Below are 17455 nucleotides of genomic sequence, written 5' to 3' on the forward strand. Positions count from 1 at the left end.
CAAACTTCATATTAACCCACACTCGCCAACTTTCATAACAGGTGACTAATGTAAACTTGCACATATGTAAACAATTCTGTACTCAATCTCTGATGCAATCAGTTTATAATTTCCATGACATTTACGATCATTCAAGTTTACATGGGAAACAAGCCGGCAATGGAGGTGGTGCTTAGCCAAAAGGTTGCGAACCGCAGAAAGTGCCCAACGGCAAGACGGAACTCAAGTCAGCAATGAGTGATTTTGAGCAGGGGGTGGAGGCGGTGATTCCGACTTGCGTGAAATCTGACTTACGCAAGGGTTCACGGACATAACAGCACATTGAATCACTATACCATTCTGAGGGGGACACAGTTTTACTCACTTGACAAGTACATAAGGAAACAGAGAATTTGGAGGCAAACAAAGAAATGGGCAGAGGAGCAGGCAGGTAAAAAAAATTGAGACGGTTGGGTTTATAGATAGGAAGGAAAGCAAAAGAAACAGGTAAAACAGGAAGCAGGCAAGAAACACGGATTGACTTCAATACATTTAACATCTACACTTACCTCTCTACCATCCTTATTAATTGGCTGCAACTGTGAATTTTGTGTAGTTGCTGTGACGATGGCATTGCTCATGCTTTTGTTGCGACCATGGCCCTTCTTAAAGACAGCTTTTGAGGGAATCTGGAGCTGTGGGTGCAGCTCCCTATTGGGAGATGACGGTGTAGATGTGATTACAAGTGTCTTCAATGCTGTTACCTCTGCCAGTAGGACATCAATCTAAATTGGGAGGAAGAGTAACCATGCAACATTCAGTCATCATCAATATCACAGAAAATTGCTAAAACAAATAATTATTTTTTTGTAAATTTCAGTCACCCAAAAGTTAATTTTATACATGCCCATCTGAAAAAAATATTTAATTTTATCTCTCGGGATATCCAAAGAACTTCAGCATTGAAGTTTATTAAGTGTTGTCACTGTTGCAATGTAAGAAATGCAGCAGTAAACCCTTCACGCTTTTAAAATTAAGTTTTATCTGTTGAGAAAAGCAGTGAACTCAAATCTCACCTCAAGTGGCACAATTGGACACTTTTGTCCAGTCTGAAAAATATGTTGCCAAATGTTTGGCTGCCTTAGCCACGGGCATCAATTTTGTGAGTAGGTTCTTTAACTCGTGGAACTTTATCAACTTCCTATTGAAAACCTATAAATGGAATCAACCACCTTGAACAAAACACCGTGCCAGTAATCAAAATGTAATCAATCCATCATGGATTAACACAGATCTTTCATTTATTAACGTAACTTATCAAGTGACGATTAACTTGGTCTCAATTAGTGTGGTATAAAGGCAGCAAGATTCACGGGGACTGCACATAATGGTCATGCGGAGAAAGTGTTCTCATCATTCTCGACTCGATTTGAACGTAGAAATATCCTGACTGGTTGCATCATGGTCTGGAATGGCAATTCCATTGCACAGGGCTATAAGAGGCTGCAGAATGTGGTGGGCTTAGCCTGGTTCATTTTGGTCACAACCCACTCCATGATTGAAACCACCTACATAAGGTGCATCTCAAGAAGGTGGTATCTCTCATCAAGGATCACCTTCACCTGGCTAATGCCCTCTTCTCACTGTTCCTATCAGGCCTACAGAATTCGGAAGTCCTACACCCTCAGGTTCTGGAATAACTACTTTCTTACAACTATCAGGGTCTTGAATCGACCCACACAACCCTAATTCTACTTTGACAATAGAACACTATGGACCACTTCTTGTACTACCATGGAGTTTTCTTTCCCAATTGTGTTTTTGTACAAATGTCTTGTGTTTTTTGTGTAGTCTTTTTCCTTTTTATCTTTGAAAATTTATATATCTATCTATATTACTAAAAGTATGATCTTGACCACTTCCTGTTGTTCTGTATATTGATTTTAGAAAAAACGCTGCCACTTATGGCTGTGATTTTTGGCCATCTTACACAGAGACCCCCTCCGCTGCGCAGGACAAGAGGATTTTTCCCATCGATGAAAAATAAAAGAGTTATTAGTGTTTAAAAAATGCTGAGATTCTCTCTTCTGAAGGCAACGCCCCTTCCGGAGGGACTATAAAACCCGTAAGTGTTGAATGCCTCAGTCAGTCTGCAAGATGGGGGAAGTGAGAGGGTCACGTCTCTCAGTCTGAGCTGTGACTAACACTGAACACATGTCTACTAAACTGTGAGTGTGGTTTTACTGACCTTAAGTGCCCTTAATGTGGTTTTAAAATGAAAATGTGGTTGGTTTGAAAAAGCACAGCAGATAGTTGCTGGTGGTGGTTGGTTTGAACTAAAGCACAGCAAATGGTTGCTGTGGCCTTGCACACTGCTTGAAGTGGTATGAAGATGGTGAGCACACGGCAATGGTAGAGATTGGGGTCGGAGGAGGGCAGGTGAATAAACCCAGGCGGGGTCTGGTGAGGGAATGGTGGGTGTTCGGAGAGGAGGGGGGGGCAAGAAGACTATTGTATGGGTGGGGACAGCTGGGGCCACCTGGTTAAAAGAGGGGGAAGCAGAAGAACCAGTGGAACCCCCACTGAGGTTCCCTGTAGGAGGGGGGGGGGGGGGGGGGGAGCAGTAGGACCCAGCAGAGTCAGACCACGTGCTGTTGTAGACTGCGTCATGGAGGCTGTGGACCCGGTGCTGAGCCTGGAACTCGGGCAAGGCGCTGGTGGGTGGTGGAGTGGCGAGGTTCGGTGGAGTCGCTGGTGGAGACCCGCAGGGGGCTGGAGTCTGGGTCAGCGGACTAAGCGTCGGTAGCCCCAGTCAGCAGATGGCTAGGGAGGCTGTGAAGGTCGGCGGCAGCGGCCCCAGGGAGCCGGTGAGAGTCGGTGGCAGCAGCGGTTGTGGCCCTAGGGAAGCGGTGAAGGCCATCGGCGGTGGCACCAGGGAGGCGGCAAGAGTTGGCGGCAACAGCGGTTTAGTGCACTGGGGAGGCGGTGAAGGTCGGTGGCAGTGGCGGTGCACTATTTTCGCCACTTCCGACGGGATCCCACTACTCGCCACATCTTCCCATCTCCACCCCTTTCTGCTTTCCACAGAGATAGTTCCCTCCGCAACTCCCTGGTCAACCCGTCCCTTCCCACCCAAACCACTCCTCCCCAGGTACTTTCCCCTGCAACCGCAGGAGATGCATCACCTGTCCCTATACCTCCCTCCTCGACTAGTGGAGGCCTCAATAGGCCCGACTATGGGTGAACTAGGGTTGGGGACTGGACTTTGTGCCTTCCCTCATGGTGGGAGCCATTGTGGGGGGATGTTCTTTATGTTTAAATCTTTTATTAATGTTATGTCTGTATTCTTTCTTTATGTGCTGCATTGGCAAGAAGCATTTCACTACACCTAGGTGTATGTGACCAATAAATAACCTTTGAACCTTTGACTCCGTCCAAGGACCCGACAATCTTTTCAGGTGAGGCAGAGGTTCACTTGCACCTCCTCCAACATAATCTACTGTATCTGCTGTTCCAGACATGGACTCCTGTATATCGGCGAGACCAAGCGTAGATTCGGCATGTGTTGTCTGCCCTCTGCTCAGTCCGCCTAAACCTACCTGATCTCCCGGTTGCTCAACACTTTAACTCCCCCTCCCATTCCCACACTGACCTTTCTGGCCTGGGCCGCCTCCATTGTCAGAGTGAGGCCCAGTGCAAATTGTAGGAGTAGCACCTCATATTTCGCTTGGGTAGCTTACACCCCAGTGGTATGAACATTGACCTCTAACTTCAAGTAGCTCTTGCTTTCCCTCTCGCTACATCCCCTCCCCCTTCCCAGTTCTCCGACCAGTCTTACTGTCTCCGACTACATTTTATCAGTTTGCTTTGTTGTTACCGTCTCCCAACTAACAAAGATCAAATTCATTTTCCTTGATTGGCATTCCTTTCGTCCAGTTTTCACACCTCACACTTCCTTATCTATTCAGAAAACCGTCCCCACCAATTAAATATTAACCGTTCACACTAGTTCTATGCTATTCCACTTTCTCATCTACTCCCACACAGTAGAGTCTATTTTACAGGGTCCAATTAACCTATAAACCCGTAAGTCTTTGGGATGTTGGTGGAAACTGATACACCTAAAGGAAACCAACAACGGTCACAAGGAGAACGTGCAAACTCTACACAGGCAGTACTTGAGGTCAGAATCAAACCCAGGTCTCTGTTGCTGTGAGGCAACAGTTCTTCTAGCTGCGCCACTGTGTCATAATCAATATTAGATGGTGATGATAATTAATATAAGGCAAGTACCTGACACATTAGAGAAACATCTCTTACTAGGCAGGCCGACATGTATCTGCCACTTCATGGCCAAGTGATAATATCTAAATGTAGGGCATCTCTTCCTGGGAAAATGTAGGCCAGCACACCCTGAACATTCCATGGTATTTATCCTTCCGAACCGCCCTACAGAATGCAAATCAATCTGCGGGTCATCTGAAAGGAGGTCACCTACCTTTCCCTGAGCTTCTTTAAGCTTCTTCTCAGCGGTAGCTTGTTTAGTGTTTGCTTCTCTCACCATCTTGTGTGCTTCCTGTTTAGAAGAAAAATAGAAATTAAAGAATGGGAACAATGTCTGTTGTGTTTAAATAGTTCTCAATTTTAGTATGGAAGATGTACACTGTCAACCTCACCTTCATCAGTGGAACTATTCACACACTGAATCACTGACCAAGAAAAGGGTCTGTTGGCCATGCCCGACGGGGGGACACACGGATGGGGAGGGGACCTCATGCATCAATTGATGAGGGAAACAGGCACTACAAAACTGGCAAGAGACTGTATTGCTAGCAGTACCTCAAAGAGACTGGCTGTCAACTCTTCCAGCTCCTGCTCCAACTGTTCCCGCACCTTAGACAGCTTCTCACATTCTTCATCCTTCAACTTCAACTCCTGACAAAAGAACAAGATAAAGACATGTCACACAATGGCGCAGCAGTAGAGTTGCTGCCTTACAGCGCCAGAGACCCGGGTTCAATTCTGACTACGGGTGCTGTCTGTACGGAGTTTATATGTTGTCCCTGTGACTATGTGGGTTTTCTCCCCATGCTCCGGTTTCCTCCCACACTCAAAAGAAGTACAGGTTTGTAGGTTAATTGGCTTTGGTAAAAACTGTTAATTGTCCCTAGTGCATAGCCTGCGATAGTGTAAAGGAGGTCGCTGGGCAGTGCAAACTTGGTGGGCTGAAGGGTTATATCTCTAAATGAAAATATACTAAATGGCGATAACACGTACCTCCATCATTGGCCGATTTATTAAATGGCTGGGATGTAAATTCACCTTCTAAAATATTCCTGAGGTACAAAAACAAGGAACATCCACGCTCGAACCTAAATAATCAAGCATGAATGCATGTAGGTATTTGGCCTTTGCACCATTGCCTGATGCGGTAAGTAGAATGGAACAGTTAGCCCTTGCACATGCTCCAAACACTTATCTTTCAACACATTCTGGTTAAACGCCCATGTCTGTGGGCACGAAGTGAAAACAGGAACAAATGCTGCTGCAATGTCAAAATATCTGACAGCAATCATTGTCTAAACCACTTCTGCCAACTGACCATTTTTGACCGCATCAGTGAATTGTGTACCCAGTATCACTTGGTACCCAAATAGGAATGAAAACATAAAGAGTGGAAGGAAAAAAAATCAAACAATTACAGCATTCTCATTTTGTAACAGGAGTATCTTCCATATCTAAGTTTATATTAGATTACACAATACACTGTTTTAAATGGCTGGGAGCAGTATACACTAACACACAATGTACTGTTCTGTTTTTACTAGATCTATACTGTAATAGACTACCACATTATAGCTGCAATGACTAGTTCCTGTAATAGAGCTTTTTTTTTAGCTCAATAAATGCTAACTTCTGCAATCAACTATATTGGTTGATAGATTGGCAGCAGCATTTAAGTCCTCACTTCTTCCCCAAAAGAATTGATATTAGTAAGTTTTGAATTTTAAAAATGTTGGGTATGGATACAATGGGCTGAATATCCTCCACGGGTGCCAAGAACTTCGCAGATCCAAAAGTTTAATTGTTTTCTTTACATTAACTGTTTGAAAGATGACCATTGATGCATTACACATTTGTGGTGTGTAGCAGTGCTATTGTTTGACACTTTCAAACCAGATGGACACATCTACATAGGAGAGTCACAAAATACTAGAGCAACTCCTTGGGGTTAGACAGCGTCATTGGGAAACATGGGCAGATGATATTTCGGGTTCCAGCATTTAACCAGCATTGTAGTATTTCTTGGTTAACCATAATCTGAATTTCCTTGTTTAAACATTTGCATAGGATTTGATTACATGGACAACCAGAGCCGGGCATCTATAAATTCAGCAAAGATAGACACAAAATGCTGGAGTAACTCAGCGGGTCAGGCAACATCTCCAGAAAAAAGGAATAGGTGAAGTTTCGGGTCGAGACCATTCTTCAGACTGAGCTCAGTCATTTCCAGTCAAATTCAACAGTTTGTTAAAACTAATAGATTGTTGGAGACAGACATTCCCCCTGCCCTGATGTAGAGAGTCCCTGCCCCACTTGAGATTCGATTCATTTCACACAAATTGCACAAAGGACTTTAATGATGCGTGATTATGTAAGGTGGTAAACTAAACAGACACATTTCCCAATTATCTCCTATTTGATGTTTGTCACATCTAGAATGTGAAAATTCTCTCACTGAACTGCATCTGTGAGGTCGGCTGCAAAGATGGATTTGTATTTCAAAACATGTTGCTGCCCACATTGCAGAGATTTCTGGCACCGGCGGAGTAGTACACTATGAATTTATATAATGACACAAATGCTTACACAGATTACCAAAGTTTTCGTTCAATATAAAGTCATTCATCTCACAAAGCCTGATTGAATGTTATGGTGCTCTGGGTATAGTACAATTGGAGAATCATCAGTAATTCAAAGAATTACAGAAAACACATTCATGAGCAGGGCAATTATTAATTACATCTCATCTAATTGCTGACATTTCTAATACAGCAACTGTATTTCTGTCAAATCTTATGAGATACTGCTCTTTGGAGTTTTATGGAGATAAAATGCAAATCTTAGTGCTAATCATATTGGTAAACAAGGTTTTAAATTATAGAGTATTTAACGAATTAATACAATATTAGGAAACCAAAGTTCTCAAGAGTTTCACAATGGCTTCTGTGGACTACTTTAGGTCTGGCATTTTCACTTTTTAGACTTCCCACAATGCCACCAACATCCCAACTGTTGTTTCACTCAAAACTTGGACCCTCACAATCCCTCTTCACCCCCCCCCCCCCCCCCCCCCCCCCCCCCCCCCCCTCCACAATAAACCTTCAGGTAAGGATTTCTGCTATACCCCAATCTCCTACCATGCTGTCAGATAATGAACCTCAGATTATCACCCCCCCCCTCCCCCCCCCCCAACCCTTATTCCTTCATACTGCCTTAAAGACCTGACCAATATGGCCTACACTGGGGGGAGAGAGAGGGGTGGAGGGGGGGGGGGGGGGATGAGAGAGGGGGGGAAGAGAGAAAAGTGATGAAAGTGAATGAGAGAATGAGAGAACTGGTCAAAAAATATGAAGAGAGAGATAGGAAGGAGAGAGATTTTTAATTGCCTCGATGGTGTCTCTCCAGACGCACACACACGCACGCACGCACACACACGTTTTGGTGAGTCAAAAGATTGACACACAAAACTTTAATGAAAATGTTCAAAATCACATCAGGATAAATAAATCATATGGTATAATGTAATGACACAATACAACTGTCCATACAATTTCACTTTCCACTTCCTAAAAAACTTAAAAGACAAAACTACACAAAATAATTTACAGGCAGTAAGCTTTCAGCTATGTAGCTTTACATGTGTGATTTCAACAGTGTGTTCCCTAATATGCCAACCGGTTAAAATAGTTTATTTTTCACCAATATAACCAAATGGGCATTAAAGTGCAGCTCCATCCAGAGAGGGATGCACTGCTACCATTTGAGGGTCGCAATAAAACCAGTGTGGTGAACCAAATAGTTGAAGAAATTCCTTTGCCACCTCGGGGGCTGTGCCCACTTACCCTTTGTGCCTTTGCCAGCTCCTCTTTCAGCCGTTCAGCCCCTTTCTCCCGTATTTCTACTGAAGAACTCCGTAGCCGGGAAAGGTGATATGCATTGCGAAGCATCTCCTCACTCATGGGCTCTGAGTTCTGTTCAGCATCTGCTGAGTGCAGCTCAGAGCCAGCTTCATCATCCATTGGCATAGCTTCCTTCCAGGTGTTGAGTGTTCGGTTACTGACCAAACATTGGTTCCCAACAGATTGCTTCTGCTCCCTGGTAGAAAGATAGAAAGGAATATCTGTGATGCATCCAGACCAGTGGGACGAACCACTCCAATCGCCCATTCAGCCCATTGAGTCTACTCCACCATTTGATCGTGGCTGATCTACTTCTCCCTCTCAAGCCCATTCTCCTGCTTTCTCCCTGTAACCATTGACACCCTTACTAATTAAATATCCATCAATTTCCGCTTTAAAAACGCTCAATGTCGGTGTCCGCAGCTGTCTATGGTAATGAATTCCACAGATTCTCCACCCTCTTGCTAAATAAATGTCTCCTCTCTTCCTCAAGTAAAGAATTTGCCAGAGAAAAGACAGTAGACAAGAATTGAGAAGTGGGGGAAATAATGAAGCTTAGAAAACAAGGTAGCATATCCAGAAGAAAAAAAACGGGACATAAATGAGAAGGACCAAGATCGAGAGAGAGCAAAGAATAGAAATAGATATCTCTAATGATAGGAACAAGGAAAAAGGGGATAAGAGAGAAATACAAGAGAAATAGGTTGAAAATTATACCGAAATATATTTAAAGAGGGATATCACTGGTATATTGGATGCCTCGGAGACCGAGTCCCGACTCACAGGGGGTAAAGAACCGAGGTACCTTCACAGGTGTGACAACTTCCTTCACAAGTGGAAAATGGAAGAATCGTCTTGCTCAGTATATTGTGAAGTATAACAATTGTCAAATACAAAACCAATACATTTACACAGGAGCTGCTAAGCAGTATCTGATACAATTGAATAGATTGTCATCTGACCATTCAAGTATAACTAGGCTGAGTTTTTTTTTGTTATTTATCTTTTTCAATTTAGGTGTGTTTTTCCCCCCAGTTTTTATTAGTGTTTGGCAAAATCTGGTATCGTCCATTGAATAAAATCTTCAGTCAGGTTTCAATTTCTAATAAACACACCTAAAACTAAATTAAAGCTGGCAACAATAAAATTTAGTCATCTTAACATTAAAATGTACTGCAATCTACCTGGTCACTGATCTCATACCTATGCATAAATATAGAGCAATTATAGCCCGCAGAGATTTTATCAGATAAAAAAAATATAAAAGACAATTTTTTTCAAGACCTTTGGGATTGTTTACTTATTTATTGCAAATCAATTAAGATCAATAAAGAAATCAAGACACTCTTGCAGCTCATTTCATCACACGTTCACATAGGCAGTGAGTTTGGACAAGCTGTTCGATCATTAGGACATCACGGCCTTGTGTAATATTCATCCAATTGTCCTCTCCACCCATACCTACCACTACCATTCCTTTGAATATCATACTTTTAGTTACCATGGACACCACACTACATATTAATGTTTTCAATACATGTTGTACAATAGTACCCCAAAATAATGGTATTTTGCTTGATACTTTCTAGAAGCATAAGATTAATGATTCACATATTATTTAAACACCTACTGCCAATTTTATTGCACACATACAATTCAGCTACAGTATTTAAACAAAATCTACCCACCATTTTGTTCTCCTTACATCTACGTTTTGGCAAAACCTAGGATAACAACAATGTAATCTATTCATATGCATTATTTTTTTAAATCTCAAAACTAGCAAGTTTCTTATACAATATTGTTCAATCATAGTACAACCTGCAGACCTTTCAAACCCAAATGGTGTCACCTGATTTCCATTTTTTATGGTCTTCTTATCTCCCACTTCATAAAACATCTACATTGATATATTATTCAACATTGAGATGTTATTCAGTGAGCAATCGAGTCCAATTTATCCTTGAACCCACCTCAATTCATTCACCTAAAAAAAAAACTTCATCCCACTATCATATCTAAGAGTTTCTTGAATGATTCTGTAGGTTTTACCACAACAGCCTGGGATAAACACCATCTAACCCAGAGATTTATTTATTTTGAGACCTTTAAATATGTCCAGCATGCTTACACATTTATCAGTTGTTCACCAGTCATAACTTTATATTTTTTAACTTAGAGGCGGCACAGTGGCACAGCGGTAGAGCTGCTACTTTACAGCACCAGTAATCTAAGTTTGATCTTGACTATGAATGTTGTCTGTACGGATTTTGGACTTTCTCCCCGTGACAGCATTGGTTTCCTCTGGGTGCTTCAGTTTCCTACCATATTCCAATTCGTGCAGTTTTGTAGCTTAATTAGCGTTGGTAAAATTGTAAATTGTCCCTAGTGCCAGTGTATGTGGTGATCGCTGGTCGGCGTGGATTTGGTGGGCCTAAGGGCTTGTCTTCATGCTGTATCCCAAAAGGTTAAATTCTAAAACTTGTGGGTTTAGAAGGAAAGTAAAATGTCCAATTAAGACAGAACTAATCTTTTTATGATATCTCTACTGTATATTACTTTTCAATCCTTGTTCTTTCATTATCTAAGTTGAAACACGTTGATGCAGAAGAAATGTCTGCACATATGGAAGTCCATAACAAAGAGTCAGTGCCCAGGAAGTGGAAGCCAGGAAGATAGCCAAATAAAAATCCACACTCCAACAGGCAGTCTTTCCAGTGAGCTGCAACCCACAGGAATGTGATGATCTGAATCATACTAAAGAACCAACATTTTAGAGATCACCACACTCCCCAGACATCTGAGTCGGGAAAAGTGCCAGTGTCAGCATTAACAGCTCCAACTCCATTGCAGTGCAAAGAGGCCCCGGCCTGTAGACCTGTTCCATACTTGAGACTAATAGTGTCTTATTTTGATTTTGGTGCCACAGTTGCTTAGCAGTAAAGGAACATATTCTACACTTGATCAAACAGATACTATACTGTTATTGTGCTGCACATACCCAAGCTGGTCACTATTCTTATTCCTGCTAACTGCACAATCAATTGTAATGCAAATAAGTTATTGAAATCTAGAGAACTGTGCTATGGAGGGGGCGAAAGCCAGATTGGAGGGGTTCAAGTAGGTTATACGCAAGGAGGTGGGAATGAAGTTGCGACGCAACGATATGCTCCAGGGTTTTTGAAAGAAAGGGGAGGTTTGAGATTGGGCGGTAGTTAATGAGAGAGGAGGGATCAAGACCAGGTTTCTTTAAGATTGGTGTGACAGCAGCAGTTTTCAAAGCGGAGGGGACAATTCCTTGGGACAATGAGGAGTTGAAGAGATTAGTGAGGTAGGGGCAGAGAACGGGGAGGCAGGATAAAATGTTTCAAAACATTCTGGACCTCATGCTGCCTTAGGTAAGCTGCTAATATAACCAAGATCCACTCGCAACCCAATCATCCTCTCTTCTCCATTCTCTCATCTTGTCTAAACAGTTTGTTTTAGGGATTCTTTCGTTTTTCTATGTGGGGGAGGGGGGTAGGGTAAGGGGGGAACCGTTTCCCAGTCGCTTCCTGGCGAGGATGCGACTATTTCTCCAAGTCGCGTCCTCGCCCCCCTCCTCGAGGCCTACCAACTGGATCGGAGCGGCCTTTCCTACCGGAGAACGGGGACCGGACCAGAGCTTCGGAAGCAGCGCCGCGACGCTGGATACACCGCGGAACGGGCGATACCTACCTGGATCGCCGTTTGAAGCTCCGGAGCTCCAACATCGCAGAGCTCTGGTTCGCGGAGCTCCCAACGCAGGCGGCGCTTACTCCAACATCGCGGAGTCCCTGGGGCCCTTTGCCGAGGGCCGCCAGAGTGAATCTCCTCCCGGCGCGACCTGGGGACGTCGGGAGTCGCAGACTCCGGTGGGAAGCGGCCGATTCGGAGGTCCAAGCCGCCGAGGATATCCTCCAGTCCCGACGTCGGAGTTCCAACATCCCGGGGAGTGGGCCTGAGCGGCTGGCCACCCGAAGCGGCGACTGCGGAGGGCTCCGGAGGCCCCGACCACGGATGAACATCAGAGGAAGATGACTGACTTTGGTGCCTTCCCTCACAGTGAGAAACTTTTTGATTCTGCTGTGTAGGGATGTTTTATGTTGGACTCACAATAGTGTTATGTTCTTTTCTTTATTTTATTGTATGGCTGTATGCAAAAACAAATTTCAGACCTCGGTCTGACAATAAAGTGCCATTGTATCGTATAGGTATAAGATACAAAAGCTTAAAAGCACATGCCAGCACATTCAAGAATGGAGTCTTCCTCGCAGTTATCAGACTCATGAGCAGACCTCTCACATACAAGAGATACATTTTCTGATCTTTCAAACAATCTTGTTGCAGACCTTGAGCATTATCTACACTTTCTCTGCAGCTGTATTATATTCTGTACTCTGTTTTGCACTACCTAATGTATTCGTATATGGTATGAATTCCCTGGATAACACTCAAAACAAAGCTATTCACTGTATCTCAGCACACGTGACAGTAATAAACCAATGGCAATACCAAATGTCTCATGACAAAATATCACATGATCATATCTCCTGCATGATGTCCAGTCAGAGTTATTAACTTCAACCTATGACCAGTACTTTACTGGATTGTTCATTTACCTGGAATTCGTTTCCTTGATGTGCAGAATCATAAAATGTTTCAAAACACAGGGCCTTAGCAATGTATTAATAATTGAAGGGAAACCATTTGCAGGGTCATGGGGAACAAGTAAAATGGTTGAGATTAGTTCCCACCTCTATCAAAGGATTAGCAAAGGTGCAATGTGCCACATTGCTTCTGCTGCATTAAGTCAAGTCATCACACTTTGACACATTCCCAAAATATACACATACACATAGATCATGGTTTAGATTCAGTCAAAAGTCGATCTTGATTATTTTCTCCCACCTAGCACATCAATTAAAGTTAATGGATTTCATTTTCATTAAAGTAATTCAGTGGCATCCATGTCAAATAACTTGGAAAAGCTACGTTTTAATCCATTTGGGTTTTTTTAATGTCTGTGGTGAAACCAGGAAGCTAACACTGAGATCATAGGAAGCTTGAATGGATATGGATGTCTTGAGTTTGACAACCTGTACAGTTGGAGCATTAGCATATTCTGTAAACATTAAGAATGAGAAGTAAAGTTCAGAAGAAAGTAGCCAAACCATAAAAGTTACTTTTCCACACAGAGGGTGGTGGGTATATGGAACGAGCTGCCAGAAGACGTAGTTAAGGCAGGTACTAGAACAACATTTAAACATAATTTGGCCAGGAACATAGATAGGAAAGGTTTAGATCGATATAGGCCAAACACAGGCTGATGGGGATATTGTAGATGGGGGAAGCTTGGTCAGGGTGTTCAAGGTGGGCTGAAGAGCCTATTTCCGTGCTGTATGAGTCTTTCACTCCATTGGCCGGAGATATAGACAGCACTGAAGAAGATGTGAAGGCGGCAATTGGAGACTAATTATGTCAACACTTTGGGAGTTATTTGCAAGAGGAGCCAACTTATAGTGAATGAAGTGCAAGCCTACAAACTGCAGGAAGGTGCAAATATTAGCCTGCATTGTTTGGATAGATTCAGTAGCTTAAGAAATTTGGGATTTGGTACAATAACCTTCAACTCCAAGGGCAGAGCTGTCTCCACAGAGATGGTGAACTTCTGCTTGCTGGCAGACCTCAGTGACCACATCCTTGGACACAGCAAAATGTGTGTTATTCTTCAAATGACACGGTGGAGAGGACTGGCCAATCCTCTTCTTTCACTCCTCCTTCAACCACCTTTGGCGACTACCCTCTCCTACCACTCTTATTAAACTGAATTCCCAGGGTGATCGCTTTCAATTTTAATGTAATACTAAATATTTAAGCAGCCCTCACAATACTATTTGGAATAATACCAGGGATCACAGAAGTCCAAAGTGTTGTCAAGCTGTCCTATAAATGAAAATCCCAACAAACCTGCCAGAAATCTAGGATCTCTGTACACTGATCTGAGGCAGCTCTTCATCATATTATTTCGAATGCATAATCCACACTCTACTAGACAGAGTATCAAATAAATGTAGGACCAGGTACAACATCAGTTCATACTTGGAATGAGTCATAGAGTCATGCACAACCGAAACAGGCCCTACAGCCCGACTTGCCCATACCGACCAAGATGTCCCATCTACGCTAGTCCCACCTGCCCGCATATCCCTCTTAACCCTTTCCTATCCCTGCACACGTCCAAATGAACTGTACAATTTAAGAAAACAAATAATACAAATTACACGACAATATAGTTAAAACAATTCACAATCAAAACTGCAAATAGGAACATTAATAATCTGTACCAAGCAATCAAGTTTGCTCTCCAAATTTCTAACCACTCTAGACTTGCCGAAGGTGCACACATAGAACAGTATTGAACAGGAACAGGCCCCTCTCCCCATAATGTCCGAGCCAAACATAAAGCCAAGACCAACTCTTATCTGCCTGCACATAATCCATATCCCCCCCCCCCCCCCCCCCCACCCCCCCCAGCATATCCAAAGGCCTCTTATATTCCTTCAGATGTATCATATTCAGAATGAATAGCTCTTCCCAAACATTCCCAGTGCTGTAAACTATACCTCCTTAGCCTCCATGACCGAGTACACTTTGTATGATTGGAAGTGATTCTTTTTCATCAAAATTAACTTTCATTGCTGTACAATGTGTAATGGGCAAACAGAAGAAAAATAAACACCGAAAAGTATGGGTAGACACAAAACGCTGGAGTAACTCAGCAGGTGACGCAGCATCTCTGGAGAGAAGGAATGGGTGATGTTTCGGGTCGAGACCCTTCTTCAGACCCTTGATTTTAACCAGCCTCTGCAGTTCTTTCTTACCGAAAAGTATGCTTATGTTTCATTCAGATCTAAGGATATAGTGAGAGCAGATTAAGCTTGAGAAAATAAAACAAGATCAGATTCTATAAGGTCAACTTGAAATAATATTTTGTTCTGTGGCCAGAAAAGGAGAGATTTCTCTCTAGTACACAGAGATGATCCCATCAAAACTATTAATTTAGCTGCACTACAAAGTGAGGCCAACGAATTACAAGTGTAAAATAACTGTGGACATTAACCCAGTTTGGTGTCTACAACATTTATTGCTTTTCACTTTTCTACTAATCAGTTCTTCCAGACCCTTGCTCTATTCTGCAAAGCTTTTTCTATCTTGTCAGACATGATAACAATGTAGGAGCGCACTGTCGCAGCAGTTGAATTGCTGCCTTACAGTGCCACAGACTTGGGTTCGATCTTGACTACAGGTGCTATCTGTACGGAGTTTGAACCATCTCCCTGTGACCATATGGGTTTCTCCGGATGCTCCAGTTTCCTCCCACATTCTATAGACGTACAGATTGTAGAGCAATTGGTCTTGGTAAAAATATTGTAAATTGTCCCCAGTGTATGGGATGTTGCTAGTGTATAGGTGGATTGCTGGTCGGCACAGACTCGTGGGCCGAAAGGCCTGTTTCCACGCTGTATTTCTAAAGTCTAAACTGATAAATGATTGTTCTCCTTTGAACCACAGAGTTACGGACACAGTTGGTAATTAGTTTACAGCTACTATTTTACATATGGAAAGTGGAAAATCCTGTCGTGCTTTAAGCTTCCCAGGTCTCCAGTTGTAACTAAATTGTTAAATGATCCAGCCTTTCCCTCCTCTACATTCAATCTGTACAACAAGCTGATTTCCCAAGGTGATATTTATGCCGAGTCAGATAATTCAATGTTTTATTACAAAAGGATGTTTGTCTGAGGAACATTGAGAATTTTGCTGATACAGCAAATGGAGGTTTGAATTCCACATCTGCCATTATTCTGTGAAAATCATAAAATGTAATTTCTCCGATTCCTTTATTTATATATTTAGACAATAGACAATAGGTGCAGGAATAGGCCAGTCGGCCCTTCGAGCCAGCACCGCCATTCAATGTGATCATGGCTGATCATCCACAATCAGTACCCCATTCTTGCCTTCTTTCCATATCCCTTAACTCCGCTATCCCTAAGAGCTCTATCTAACTCTCTCTTGAAAACACCCAGAGAACCAGCCTCCACCGCCCTCTGAGGAAAATAATTCCACACACTCACAACTTTCCTCATCTCCATTCTAAATGGCTTACCACTTATTCTTAAACCATGGCCCCTGGTTCTGGATTCCCCCAACATTGGGAACATGTTTCCTGCCACTAGCATGTCCAAACCCTCAATAATCTTATATGTTTCAATAAGGTTGCCTCTCATCCTTCTAAATTCTAGAGTATACAAGTCCAGCCACTCCAATCTATCAACGTATGATAATCCTCCCCATCCCGGGAAATAACCTCGTGGACCTACGCTGCGGTCCCTCAACAGCAAGAATGTCCTTCCTCAAGTTTCGAGACCAAAACTGCACACAATACTTCAGGTGTGGTCTCCCACAAATGTGGGAGGACCTCTTTGCTCCAATACTCAAATCCTCTTGTTATGAAGGCCAACATACCATTTGCTTTCTTCACTGCCTGCAGTACCTGCATGCTTACTTTCAGTGAACTGATGAACAAGGACCCCCAGATCCCGTTGTACTTCCCCTTTTCCCAACTTGACACCATTTAGATAATAATCTGCCTTCCTGCTTTTGCCACCAAAGTGGATAACCTCACATTTATCCACATTAAACTGCATCTGCGATGTATCTGCCCACTCACCCAACCTGTCCAAGTCACCCTGCATCCTCATAGCATCCTCCTTACAGTTCACACTGCCACCCAGCTTTGTATCATCTGCAAATTTGCTAATGTTACTTTTAATCCCTTCATCCAAATCATTAATATATATTGTAAATAGCTGCAGTCCCAGCACCGAGCCTTGCGGTACCCAACTAGTCACTGCCTGCCATTCTGAAAGGGACCCGTTAATTCCTACCCTTTGTTTCCTGTCTGCCAACCAATTTTCTATCCATGCCAGCACCCTACCCCCAATATCATGTGCCCTCATTTTGCCCACTAATCTCCTATGTGGGACCTTATCAAATGTTTTCTGAAAGTCCAGGTACACTACATCCACTGGCTCTCCCTTGTACATTATCCTGGTTACATCCTCAAAAAATTCCAGAAGATTAGTCGAGCATGATTTCCCCTTCGCAAATCCTGCGTTTCACTTTTAATTCTTATCAAACTTAAAGCAAAGAATAAAACAAAATGCAAAATGTACCTGTTATTTAAACAAGAACAATCTATAACCTTCATG

General features: G+C 42.8%; 1 protein-coding gene across 8 annotated transcripts in view; it reads right to left on the reverse strand.

The window, feature by feature from the left end:
* rab3il1 (RAB3A interacting protein like 1) overlaps nucleotides 1-17455 on the reverse strand; it is a 55499-nt gene that overhangs the window by 16492 nt on the left and 21552 nt on the right. For all 8 annotated transcript variants that reach the window (XM_033039071.1, XM_033039070.1, XM_033039069.1 and 5 more), the window contains exons 2-5: nucleotides 8106-8358; nucleotides 4819-4914; nucleotides 4478-4555; nucleotides 549-764 (exon numbers count right to left, since the gene is read on the reverse strand). In XM_033039071.1, the coding sequence (XP_032894962.1) occupies nucleotides 549-764; nucleotides 4478-4555; nucleotides 4819-4914; nucleotides 8106-8288 (573 nt within the window). In that variant the 5' untranslated portion in view covers nucleotides 8289-8358. The remainder of the gene's footprint in view (nucleotides 1-548; nucleotides 765-4477; nucleotides 4556-4818; nucleotides 4915-8105; nucleotides 8359-17455) is intronic.

The sequence above is a fragment of the Amblyraja radiata genome, chromosome 20 (assembly GCF_010909765.2).
Source record: "Amblyraja radiata isolate CabotCenter1 chromosome 20, sAmbRad1.1.pri, whole genome shotgun sequence".
Taxonomy (NCBI): Eukaryota; Metazoa; Chordata; class Chondrichthyes; order Rajiformes; family Rajidae; genus Amblyraja; species Amblyraja radiata.